At 43.6% G+C, this 13920-nt stretch overlaps 1 protein-coding gene across 1 annotated transcript in view; it reads right to left on the bottom strand.

The window, feature by feature from the left end:
* Positions 1-13920, bottom strand: part of wdfy3 (WD repeat and FYVE domain containing 3) — a 139357-nt gene that overhangs the window by 68516 nt on the left and 56921 nt on the right. The window contains exons 16-19 of the mRNA XM_078285324.1: positions 11081-11270; positions 10059-10273; positions 7830-7942; positions 5047-5284 (exon numbers count right to left, since the gene is read on the bottom strand). Coding sequence (XP_078141450.1) covers positions 5047-5284; positions 7830-7942; positions 10059-10273; positions 11081-11270 — 756 coding nt within the window. The remainder of the gene's footprint in view (positions 1-5046; positions 5285-7829; positions 7943-10058; positions 10274-11080; positions 11271-13920) is intronic.

Genomic DNA, 13920 nt, shown 5'->3' with positions numbered 1-13920 from the left:
AGGGTAATATAGAGATATAGTTGTAGCCATTGTAAAAGTCCCTCCTCATCCTGCATCTATCCTACATTAATACTGCAGGAAATTCCTTTTTGAATGTTATGCAGTAGGACCAAATTAGTATATTTGTGTAAAAACATGAAAATGACATCCATCTCTGACCAACTAATTACAAGACTGTTCAGAGCAAAGCTTGACTGATTTTTTCTGAAGCAGTTCCTCTTAGGCATGGAGCCAAGCTGCAGCAATAATTCACCAAAAAATGAAGAAAAATAGTCTGACTTCTGCTACGGCTACATCTGCAGACCAGCATCATGTGGAGCACAGGTAGAATACAATCCCTTCAGTTCATGAATCGCGTCCCGCCCACTCTTCAGATTTTGTGGAGCGATTCAGAGAGTCTGGTGTTGCTCTAGCCAACGGCTTGTTCTCACTCAGAGAAACAATCGAGCCAATCAGCGCCTTTGTGGGCGGGACTAAACCGTTTGTGCAACCAACATATTGTCTTTGCAAAGGCGATATTTTTGTCAATATCGATCAACATTCTCCGCTGGCTAACCATGGATGTAGAGGCTAACTGGCTGCAGCATCAGTGTGACTGAAGTAACGTCAGAGCGGTCGGATACATCAGTCACCAGTGATTGGTTCAGGGAAAATGAACCCCCCCCCCCCCCCCCCCCCCCCCCCCCCACACACACACACACACACACACACACACACACACACACACACAGAAAACGGCTCAGACTGAATAATGGAGTGTGAACAAAATATCCATTGAGTCTGAATATCAGGCTAATATTTTACTGACTCCCGGAGCAAACTTGTCCTTTAGTTGCCCCTCCTCCACAGGGAGGTCAGAGGTCAGCCTCAGCTACAGAGCAGCAGCCTGGAGCTGGCAGGGATTCAGCGTCCCGCTCAAGGTCGCTTCAGCGGGGCGACGGCCGGGTCGTCCGGCTGAAGGACGGCGTGTCTAACAGCCAGGCCGCCCTGCTGCTTCACCATAATTACATGTATGCTGTGTTTTTTTTACGCCTGTCATCACCTTGATTGAGGAACAACAACAACCACAATGGAAATTAGACCAGGATTTTTTTTTTCCAGCAAGCACGATATGCATTTTTCAATCTTTCAAAAACGAACGAACCAAAAAAATAATAAGTCCCCTCCATCCCCCCCACCCACACTGACAGCATCTTCTGAGCCCCTTGTGAGATGGCTGGCTGGAGGAGTGTGTGTCTGTGTATGTGTGTGTGTGTGTGTGTGTGTGTGTATGTGTGTGTTGTGCATGATAGAGAGTGGGTATGCATGTGAAAGAGAGTGACTGTGTGTGTGTGTTTCCTAATAGCAGCTGGGGCATCAATATTTCATGCTGACAGATGGGAGGGGAAGGAGGGGTAGTGTGTGTGTGTGTGTGTGTGTGTGTGTGTGTGTGTCTCCAGTGCTGGTCTCTTCCTCTGTTTATGCTGAGCAGAAAGTGGGCCAGTGCCTCCTTGCCTGTGTGCTTGGCTGTGTTTTCATGTGAAACTCCATGTTCTATCTTGAGTTGACTGGATTCTTATGGGTAAGGAAACAGCAACGCTTAGAAATTATGGACCAGGAGGTGTCTTAATTGGGAGTCTCAAAGGTGGGGGGGGGGGGGGGGGTGTCTTAAAGGTCAGGAGTGGGAATAGCAGTGGCCCGATCCACACATTCACCAGTCTTTCCCCACATATAGATTATATTTGCGCGGACTGCCCAGGAGAAGTGACAGACGCCTGAGTAAATTATTGTTTTCTAATAATATCATATAAACCTCATGTATCTAGCACTTATGTAGAAATATAGTTTACATAAAAACAGGAGAAATAGCACAACATGTGGAATAAAACTAAATAAAACAAGCAAACAAAGCAAAGATTAAAAAAAAAAGTCTAAAAAATGAGTCTTAAGCAGATGATACTGATTTAGCTATTTTGCAAACCATAAATCCTTACAACTTTGAGCATGAGGAAAGACAACAAGTCTAAAATCGATCGATACCAAGACAACAACAACAGCAGAAGAAGAAGTGGCAGGAGAGTCAGCATCAAGGGAAAAAAGAGGAGAGTGTAGCTGCTGCTGGATTTGGGTGGTGCGTCTTAACCAATCACAGAGAAGGAAGGAACAGTGACCAATCAGAAACTGTTAAATCAACCTCTGCTTACTCTTTGATGTGATTGCCCCCTTCACTTTGGCACACACACACACACACACACACACACACACACACACAAGAATGACCTATTTCGGATTCAAAACAGCATATTTTGCCAAAAGGCGACAAATTTGCAACTCTGTGATAGAACGTTTCACAAGATATTTAAAAACCAGCATGTGTTTCACAAAATGAATGCAAAATTGAGCCGGGGTTGAACGAGGCCAGGCGGACAGTTGGAAGCTTAGAGAAGGAATATGTGGAGACAAAAACAACGCCAACGTGGCCGGGGGCCGAACTTGAGGCGCACAAGAATGAGGAGAAACCTGACAGGAAAAACAGCAGCACAACAGAACAGAAACCACAAGACTGAACTGCAGGGAGAAAACAACGCAGACAAGAGTGGAAAAGCATCCACACTGATAAGAGAGCGGACTTAAAAAGAAGAGCAATGGCCAAAAGTCTTAGAGACACTGGAAAAACACTATGAGACAAACTAGCAATGAGTCAAGGGCAAAATCATTTCATCCATTTCCTGGCTTGGACTTTAACAGTGTCATACACATACAGTACAGTATATCCTTAAGAAGTCAGCTGATTTATTTCTGACTTTTTTATTTAATCTTTATTTAACCAGGTAGTTGCTGATGCAGTTACCTGCGGTATAAGTTAACGCAAAATATTTCTTCTGAGTGCAGTAAACCTAATGCTACCTAATAATTCAGTGCTATTCAAGTAATCACAAGAATAACCTTTGACCTTTTGCCTCTAAAGGTGACAGAAAATGTCTACACTGACCTCCAAGCTATGACCCAATTCTGCAAGACTTCTCCCTTTCCTAAATGTCCTTATGAATATTAATGAACAATTAAAAAAAAAAACATAGCTTGTTTATTGTGTGTCACCCTGGCATGTGAGCGCATGTCATGTATGTGTTGTTGAATGTGTGTGCGCGCGCTGGTCAAGGTCACATCCCACATGCCATCATTTCCACCGGCGCCGGTGTTCACGGTGGCACCAACCTGAAGCTAAAAGCCTCCAGGAGCAGCAGCAAGCAGCACCGACGGGCGCAGCAGAGCCTGTCAGCAGCACCCAGGAACCGCGGCCGCCGGGCGTCACATGACATAAAAGGCGGAAAATAAGCCCATTTGTATGCACAGCTCCACGGCGGGGAGGCGGAAAACAGTCTCCTGCTGAGACAGTGGCAGGTGTTGCTAAGAGGAAAAAAAAAAAAACCCAACATGCTTCATTGCTTCATGAAAGAAAAAAAGATGCGGTAAATGCTGCCTGAGATGTTTGTCATCGTTCCGCAAAGACTGATTTAGAGGAGAGTGATTTTCAGAAGAATGGGCATCATCTGTTGTGAGGAAACTTGATGATCAAACAGGGTTTTTATAGCATGGAACGCAGGTTTAAAATAGGGCCGGGGCGATATGGACAAAATCAAATATCACGATATTTTTGACCTAATACCTCGATATCGATATTGCGACAATATTGTAGGGATGACTATTGGTGCTTTCACAAAATATTTACACAATGAGATTTTTGATAAATAATCATCAGTAATGTGGATATAATGACTAAGTGGGTAAAGGCAAATAATAGAACAGCTAGAACAGTCTGGTAAGTTCAGAAAATTACATCACTTTACTGTAATGCAGCCTTTAAAACCAGGAAAAGACAACACTTATACCATATCACGATATTACGATATCCAAAATCTAAGACGATATCTAGTCTCATATCACAATATCGATATAATATCGATATATTGCCCAGCCCTAGTTTAAAATGCTTTTTTTCTTTCCTACCAGGGACTCCCGTTATTTAGCGGAAACCTTTGTAGAAATCCTCATGCATGCATTTATCCTACATCTCTCTGGGATTAGTATTGCAGATAACGTATTGTTGCAGGTTACACACAGTAGATCCAAATCTGTACATTTTAACACAAAGTTTCTCAATCAACCAGTTACCATTCCATGTAACTTCTGCCAGTTGAAAAAACAGCAATTCTTGATTTTTTCCATGCAATCGTCCAAAGTGAATGGTTCTGCCAACATGCAGTACACAGTGGGACTGCAGTGGCTACAACTGAACATGTGCCATTGTCTGGGGAGCAGCATGGAAAACTGTTTCCACCTCATTTACTGTAGCACATAATGCTATACTGCTGTCTGGAAGTTGGGAAACACCAGTGGGGGAAGTGTTACGTCTGTGATGAAAATACCTGTGCACTCAACACATTCTCTTAATGTGCAGTGGGATTTATTTTTCCACTGCCTGACTGACTCCTGTCTGTGGTATGACTGGCACTAGCAGTCACCTGATGCCCTTATTTCTCATTAACAGTCAGCAATAACTAAAAGCTTAAACCAAAGTCACTGCGCCACCTCAGCAAAACACCACATCATCACTGAGCAGTCTTCTTCATAAATTCATCCCAAAAATCAGGCTTGAATGACATGTAACAGCTCCCCGGTGAAGAGACTGGTAATAAAAAAGCTTTGAAACGAGCTCCAGCCCAAGAGGGTTAGATTTTGTTGTGAAATCGTAGTTGTAGTCCTGCACATCGGGAGCTACACATCAATCCAAACATGGTTTTGAAAAGATAGAGTGCCTTGGACTATTTTTTGGGATTCCTTTTTGATTACCTTTCTATGCATATTCTGTGGATTTTTCCCTTTTTTTGTTGTTTCCTAATAGTTTTGAAGAGGTTTTGAGAAAAGAATAACGATGGCGGTACTGAAAACTAATAGTGGAGCAGATATGCAATCACTCACACAAGCACACCGAATCCCTCAGCTAATATAAATAAAAAGGGTCAGAGTCAAACACAGATTTTGTTGTTGGCGGCGGTGATGACTAACCCGAAGCCCTCCAGCGAGGAGTCAAACTCCACGAAGGCGGGTGTGACGGCCGACCCGTGCAGGCGGATGTCGTGGGGCGTCGTCATGGACACCAGGCACTTGACTCGGGTGAGGGGGACGGTGCTGCCCTCGGCCGAGCGCACCAGGCTGCGGCTGATGCGGTACTGGCCGTTGTCCTCTCCCGGCGTGGCGAAGACGCTGTCGGGACCAAAGCCCTCCATGGACATGGTCATGCTGTCTGTGAAGGGAGGAGGGAAATCTAGTAAAAAAGACAAAGATCTGGTAACCAACCAAAGTCTGGTAAAGTTTGACTGAGGCTAATAAACTTGTCTTCTCTACCATCCACTCTGGCTGGTAACCAACTTTCATCTGGCGGCCCTATTCTTGTCTAAAAATGTAGTTGGCTGTCTGGTCTGTCTGGTGAAATTCACGATATACCAGACACTGAGGCAGGTGGATAAAGTAATTCTCCTGCCCTGTCAAGAGGCCCAGAATAGGACACTGTTGAGCATGAACAAGTAGGTCTAAATGAGCCTGGTTTCCAATGCAGTTTGACATGGCCAGAGATTATTTATACCAACCAATTTCCTGACAGAAACATGTTCTGAGATGATTTTTTACATCCTGTTCCAAGGTGATTTGCCAGCTGAGCTTAAGTAAAGAGATAGTGCTTTTGATCCCAAATTATTAAGACTGTCTGCTGGCTCTGGTCCAGCCAACTCCCAAGTTACTGAGTACAATCAAAATCTCCTGTAGTAAGAAGCATTAAATCAAGTCAAATAAAGCCTGGATGTTCATTGTCCCAAAGGGACTAGAATGCACTCATGGACTATATAGGACAATATTTCACATTTTACAGAGAACATTTATTGCTTCTCTTTGTTAGACTCTGCAGATCTGACAGAGACAAATTAGATCTAAGCAAAGTTTACAACACGCTGCAATGGCAGCTAATAAACCATGGGAGATTATGTTCTCGCAGAAAGAGAGAGAGATAGCACTATGTATTCTAACAGTGGCTTCTTGTAAATAGCAGTAATTAGTAGGGACTTAATATCCACTCTCTGTTGGGAGGAGAGACAATAAGCAATTAAGACACTCTGTGGTGCCCACAAAATTACGAACATTAACAGCTGTTAATAGACAACAAAGCATGATCATTAGCTTCACAGTTGCACCCCGGTCTTTGTTTAACAGGGAATTTACACAACTGGATTTTAATCAGAGGCCATGAAGACTACTTCTTTTGGTTTCCTGCAACCAGTCACCTTTCTGCTTGGCTCACAAACAAACAAAACGTGCTTCCTATGCAAGCACTGACAACAGTTTGCATGTAAATTGTTTATGTATTCAACACAGAGAATTTCCCTCACCGTTACAGCGATACATTTTGATTTGCCTTACTGCCAGCTCATCTAAGGCAATTAGGCAAAGGAAATGAGCTGCAGTGGATGAGGGTGGTATGCAGCGTCTGTGGGGCACAGCATGGTACAGCCAGGCCATTCCACTGGCTATGCAATCATCTGAACCTTTTTGAAAACCTACAGAATCATTCCCTCTCCACCGCTAGTCATTTCCACTGGCAATTAAACGGAGGGGGGAAACTCATCCCCTGCAATCACAGCCTATTCACCGCAGGATGCGTTCGAATGAGCTCTCAGAGAGTGGGCAAAGAAAAAAAAAGTGGGATTGCTAGAAGAGATTGATGGCCTTTTTTCAAGCTTGCTTGTCTTTTAGTGGGAGTGAAACTTTCTGCTGTATCCCAGGAGGAAGCTGGTATCACTGTGGCAGATGGGAATGGCTCCCGAGTGACATTATCATTTCATAATCCCACTGAAGGACTGCTGTGGACTAAGCACTCTAATTCTCATCTATTAACAATTGATAGGGTGCTTTCAGTAGTAAAAGGGACGTCATTTTTGCCCACACAGTCCACTAAATTGTCAAATTTAATGATGATAATGTGTTGGTAATTGCATAGATATTTCACTAGATGTCGATTCTCTCATATGTTTGTTTCTGTATGATTTAACCTGCTGTTGGTTTATTCATTGGAAAACACTTTGGAACATTGTTTGGGAAGTGATATGGAATAAAGTTTACGATTTGAACCCCAGAAAAATCAACTGATTTGTTGCCGTTGATGGCAATAAAAGCCCTATAGTGAAAATAGCCCAGTTTTATTCATCAATTTATCAGTAGGTTTTAAAGAGAGAACTTCTAAGTTAGGCATATTTATTGCTACAAGTAAGCTGGCAAAAGCAAACTGGCAACATTTCAGTGAAAACGATATTCTGTAGCAATGTAGTAATGTCCAACCTTTTCTGTTTAAATCATTGTTTGTGGTTAATAAATCAATTTCAAGCTTGCAACATTAATATAAAACAGAGTTTTTCTTGTCTGGAGCCAAAGCATTTATCTTGAAAATTTACCACAATTTCAAAATGACAACACGTGGTTAGATTTATACAGTTTTCTCACTGAGAATCTCACATTGAAGTGGGTTTTATTTTAGCAGTCAAACAATGTTTAATATCCCAAAGACTTGAAATGTTCTCCGGCCGCAGCTGTTATGGCAGAATCCAGTGCGGCAGAGCCACTCTAGGACCCAGAGCCACACTGAAGGAATTCCTCTGGCCTACTTTGAAGCAACGCCTTCGGTATCAACAGAGCGGAATGAAAGAGGAGCCTCGCACATAATCGGCGGCGTTTCCTCTGAACCCCTTTGAGCGCTGAATATCACATGCAGTCAGAACTAAAATGAGAGCCGTTGTTGGTCTTACTTCTCATCTCGGCATCGTAGCTGAGAGAGCTGGGTTTGTGGACGCGGTACTGCTTCAGCAGCTTCTTGTCCCAGGCGCCGCAGTTCAGAGGGTTTCCAAGACGCAAGAACTCCCTGGAGAGGAACATGAGCAGAATGTCAAGGACAGGAACATTAAAACAAAACTAGAAACCACAGACAGGACAGATCAAATTTTTAAAAGGGGCAATAAGTACAGAGATATTTCAACTATGAAAGCTAAAAAGTCTCGAAGAATGACGGAGCAAGACGGTATTTTGCATCGTGATATATTCGCTCTTCACTACACGATTCTGTTGGATCTCTGCTCTGATTAGCTGGCTCACTCGCATCTATTGTGAAAATGTGACTTTATTGTTTGTGTCAACTACAGGCCACCGTAATTCATGGGGACGCGAGGGGTGGAGGCGGTGCCAGAGACTTGTGTAGAAGTAGATGTGTTACTGCAATTCCTAATGGTCGCCAACAGAGGTTATAGATTAATTAATGTCTCTTGAAAGCACAGCCTTATCAATATGCATATTTTACAATACTTTTGATTAACTTTGGTCCTGTACAGCTCAATGAGTAGAGCCTGGCACCAACACTGCCAGGTTTAGATGTTCTCTTCCCTGTGTGGCCACCAATACTAAAAACTGCACTGTATGTACTCACAGAACTGTAAAGTGCATTGGATAAAAGCATCTGCCGCACTGTATATGTTCCATTGGGGATTACTTTGCAATTTTACGGCTCAACTCAAGAAGGACAACCTCTCTGACATTTGTTTTCAGGTTAATGGCATTTTTTTTGTCTGTTTCAAAGTCGATGATAACGCTGACTGGCACGTCTGTGACTTGAATGCCAATTGTCCCGGTGATGGTTCGTGTCACTTGTCACGGTGGAGAGTGAGTGACACCGCTGGCTGCAACCAGACAGCTTCAGAACAACAGCAAGCAGACAAAGAGACTCTGGGGCTTAGCCGTTGACTGACACTGGCAGGGAAGAGGCAGAATGAGAAAAAACAAAGAAGGAAGCAAAACACGGAGGGGAGGGAGGGAGTGTGACAGAAGAGGAAGACTGACAGCACAAGAGTGAGGCAGAGAAGAGAGGAGAGAGAAAGAGAGAGACAGAGGCTGGAAAACAGATTGACAGCTAGAGAGATGTTTACCTCCAGTAGAGTTGGGGTAAAAATCAGCATTTCCATATGAAAGGAACCAACCACGTGCAAGTCAAATGACTTTGCCTCGCTCCTCAACCCCAACCTCCGCAGCCTCCCATCTCACTTGACTAGCCAAGCGGGAAATGAGAATCACTCATTTCTGTCGGCGCGCCCCCCTCCCCTCTCCCTCCCAATCTACCCACGAAAACACCTTCCTGTACTGAGACCTGTCAGCGCAGATCACCCTGCCCTGACGTCACTTTTCACTCGGTAATGGCAACACCTCACCTCACCTCACCTCACTGTAGTGGTTCTGTGTAGAGATACAGAGATTAACTGATGTCACTATTAACCACCCTTTAAAATGCCTTCTAAGCATTTTAGAAGCTACAGTATCTCTGTCTAAACAGGTCTGTGCTGTTGAAAGCAGCCTCACATTTGCATGAAATTGTGCCTGTCAAAAGTTCTCACCAGAGTGAATTACATTGTTTGTGTGGGGGCTACGTTAACTAACAGAGAGGAGGCAATATGCCAGCGTTATATCCACCAAAAAGCAGTGTGGGAGTATTTTGGATAACTCCAAAATGAGCAGGGGGTTGATATCCAATTTGAAAACATGCCGACAAAAAGTGGCTGCCAAACGCGTTTAGCTTGGTGGCAAGTTGCCTAATGAAAGGTAAAGCTGGTAGGGGATTAAATATAAAAAAGTCACTTACAATCAACAAAGCAGCGGTGAGTTGAGAGCCGGGCTTTCAATATAACCTAAGCCAACGTCAACTAAGCAGGAACGGGAGTATTGCAGCGTCCATCAAGTACTTTGCGTTTTAAAAAGCTCACCAAAACAGCTGTGATCTAATCCTAACAACAAATTTCTAGAGTAAGAATTAGGATTAGGGTTGGCAAAGGGTTACGGTTAGGACTTCGGTTTAGGTTAAGGCATGTAGTGGTGAGGGTTAGGGTTAGGGTTTGGGGTTAGGGAATGAATGTAGTCGATGTAAGGTCCTCATAAGTATAAGACAAACATATGCGTGTGTTCTTGTGTCCCTCTGTCTGTCCGCCCCGGTCCACTACCTGAGTGCCATGGGCAGCAGGGCCTGCGAGGCCAGCCTCTCGAACATCCTCTGCAGCGGGGGGTGGAGCGGGTGATCCTCGTCGCCCAGGGCCTGGCTGCAGCGCTGCAGCAGCCGCTGGTGCAGGCAGGCCTCGCACAACATCTGCTGGTTCCTCTCACTGTGAACCAGGAGCTGCAGGATGTTGGCTACTGCCAGCTGCAGGTCCAGGGCGTGCTGGAGGAGAGAGGGGAGGAGGAGGAGGAGGAGGAGGAGGAGAACGATGTCAGTATACACTTGGGATGATTCTGCACAGTCATACTTTGTTGTCACTGAACCTTTACTTATTGCATCCAATCATGAACCCCATATCGCGTATTGAATCGTATCGTATTTACATTTACATTTTAGAAGCACAGCTGTTTGTACTGCTAGATGTAGAAAGATGTAGAACCAGGCCTGTGATCAGTTTCAATCCCGGATCAGCTCCTAGATGTGAATATGTGCAACTGTATGAATGTTAAGCAGGACGGTGCTGAAAAGACTATGCATGCTCTATAAATTGGGCATCATAAGGATTCTTGGATATTTTAGGTATTTATCGCAAATTTTAAACAATTGTAGAATAAACAGAAATTCCTAGATCGCCAACATTATATGCAACCGACGGTGAGGAGTAAGGTGTGCAGGGTTAGAGCCATGGTGCCTTGTTGCAAAATATTCCTGTGACCCAAGACTGATAATTTATTTAGACTGTGACACATCGCTGATGTTTTGTATCACACAGGAGGTGAAATGACAGAATGAGTTTGAGGCTGAAATGCAGACTGTCAGCTTTAATTTGAGGGCATTGTTAGCCATACTGAATGAATAGGAAAAGAAATACAACCCTCTACACATAGTTGATAACACAAGGCATGCTCAGATACACATAGTCTGCTCAGGTGAACGTGGCTGGTCAGTGTTTGGATATGTACCAGCCACTGACAAAACAGTAGATAGTTTCCTGCCCTGCATCTAACCCCAAGACCACAGTTTCCTCACCTCTGGCTGGCTGTCGGAGCAGATGGAGGGCAGCAGGTCCAGCATGGCCAGGACGGCTCCTGGGTGGATGACCACCATGTCGGAGGAAGAGGAGGAGGAGGCAGGGTGGGAGGGGTTGGCAAGGTGGAGCTTCAGGTCCGTCAGGGCTTTAACCGGGGCGGGGGGGCCCGACGTACCGTAGTAGCCTTGTCTGGGAGCGCAGAGAGAGAGAGAGAAGAGTTAAGTCCAGTCTAGTCAAGTCAAGACAAAGTTTTTCTTAAAAGGCTTTTAACCTACACTACCAGTCAAAAGTTTGGACACAGTTTGGGCACAAATATATATATAGAGATAGATAATTTAACAAGAGATGATTAGGAATTATCAGTGCAAGGGCTTGATTCATACCACTCAACAAATTTGATAACAATCACCACTTCCAAACATTTATCACTCTCAGCTATGGAACGGAGGATCTTTGAAGTCATTTTCAATGTTCAGAGGAATATGTGAGGAGGCGCTGCTGTTCTCAATAGAAAACTGTCAGTAGTTACAACAGACACACCATCATGATGGAAGACTTGCAATAAAATCTAAGATTGTAATGTTTTTAGCCACTAAAAATATGTTTCAAATGAATCGCCACACATTTTTTATGTGTTTAAGTATATGTGAAATGTTTTTTTTTCCGTTATGGGAGTGCCATTCTCTACCCATTTAGCTGCACAGGACCACAGGTTTTAGGAGATCGAGTTCAGATTAGAACACACTCCTTGAAAACCAATATTTTGATTTTGTTAATGTGTGGTACTCCCCCTATACAGTCTAAGAGTGGCACTGCACTACTTTGTTGCTTCCCACCATGTGAACTTTGATTATACCGATTCAGCATGGGTTGTGGAATCACCTTCATCTCAGTTAGTGTCGGGGTGGAATATTAACACCAGTCACTCGCCATGTGCTGTTAAACTTTGGTTGTTGCTGATAAGTTTGTTTTTTTTACTCTCCCAGCCAATTTGCCAGTGACTGACCATTATTCTACTCAAATATCTAAAAATCTAAAAATATCTAGTTGGCTCACAAAATAGTGAAAGTGGCTGGTTAATGTTGAGATTTACCACAGTGACTTGCAGACAAAAGGTTATAATGTTACTTAATCTGGACATAAACACCTTATTCTGAGTAAGCCTGTCTGTAGGATATTTCACAGGTTGTGACACTTACACAGCATACCTTAAGCAGTTCATTTTTGTGGCAACTAATTTGTTTACATCCAGAACTCGTGCCTTCATGAAAACGGGAACATTAGAAATATTATTCTTCGCATGTAAATAGCTTAATCAAAACATTCTCCTATTCAGATGGGAAATAATTAGATCACTGAGTGAACATTAACATCGTGTTTGACACTTTGACTCCAAAAACTTTATTTAACACGAGTCAGCGGTCCTCACACTTCAGAGAGCAAGGTGTTAGTCGGCTAGCGTTTCATCTAAAACACCGAGCCTGTCCTCCTGTGGAAACAGCAGAGAGGAGGAGATCTGCTGGGGCCGGCAGTCAAGCAATTAGAGAAAATGGGCATGTTGCTGCGATGCAAATTACGGGGTGGCAATTCCCCCCTCAGGAGAGATGCTGGGCTGGAAAGGCACGAGTCAGCAGAAAGTGCTGGAGGGGTTGGATGTGGGGCAGGAAACTAACTAACTGTGTTGTTCATGTTCACAGTGGCTGGTAAATGTCAAGATTCACTTGCCACTTTCAACAATAACTTTTCGGAATAGAATAGGACCTCAAAATCATTGTTGGCTGCCTGCTAAAGCATCTGGTAGAGTAGACACACTTACCAGCCACAAGCTATTCTCCCTTTTCAGAAAACCGAGAAGGGAGAATAGCAAAATATCCAAATAAACTCTGCCACAGCCTGGGGTTCCATTTTTTAAAACTGGAATCCATTTGTTTGCTGCAAATCTCAAATCCCCATCAAAAACCAGAACGATTTAGGCAACCACATGCAAGTCAAGATCAGACCGATTATGCTGTGTCACTGTCACAAACATTATCATTTTTCTGCCAAGTCACGTCCTTCCAATTCCTGCACTGACAGCAATTAGGGCTGCACAATTAAAAAAAAATATATATATATATTGATTGCTGCAATTTCTAAATTGCAAGCAGCTGCAATTTCTTCTTAGAGGCAAAGCTTGCTACACAAGGTGTCCTGGTGCTGAGGGGTATCCATGGCCTAGAAATCAAATCACGTCAGGAGATTTCATTTTACTCAAACTGAGCTGATCCTGAGCAATTTGCATCTCATTTTCTCCCCACACCAGATTTTTTGTCCTCACATTTTGTAAGTGTTGAAAAAACTGCAGAGAAAGCTGTGTCAACGTGTCTCACAATTCACATTTTTGTCGATAACATCAATCATGTAGCCCTAATAGTCCTACAATGTATATATCAGAAATGTTTAATCAATTGAGGAATTGTTGGTAGCAGCGCAGGAACAGTGCAACGGACTCTATCCACTTTCAAGTCAAGTCCGCTCCTTTTTTTAGGTGAAATTCCACCTTTGAAGTCGGAGCTGAAGTCAAAGGGAAGCAGAGGCTGGATTTGTGTGCACAGGCAACTTCAGCTGAGAGCAGAAAAGACTTGGAAGAAAAGGAGGGAGAGGAGCAGGAGGATGAGGAGTAATGTGATAAGAAGAAAAAAATGCCTACTTTAGACCAAGAGCAATTTGGCTGATGCTGTCCACTTTTCCCTGATTTAAATTAGCTGCGAAAAAGCTTTTCGAATAGAGGTGGGGAGACAGACATTTCTGTGTGTGCTACCATGTAGGAATGGTAACTAGAAAAATATACTTCACTTAT

The sequence above is a fragment of the Centroberyx gerrardi genome, chromosome 8, assembly GCF_048128805.1.
Source record: "Centroberyx gerrardi isolate f3 chromosome 8, fCenGer3.hap1.cur.20231027, whole genome shotgun sequence".
Lineage (NCBI taxonomy): Eukaryota > Metazoa > Chordata > Actinopteri > Beryciformes > Berycidae > Centroberyx > Centroberyx gerrardi.
The sequence above is the reverse complement of the archived record's forward strand: the minus strand, read 5'-3'. Positions and strand labels throughout refer to the sequence as shown.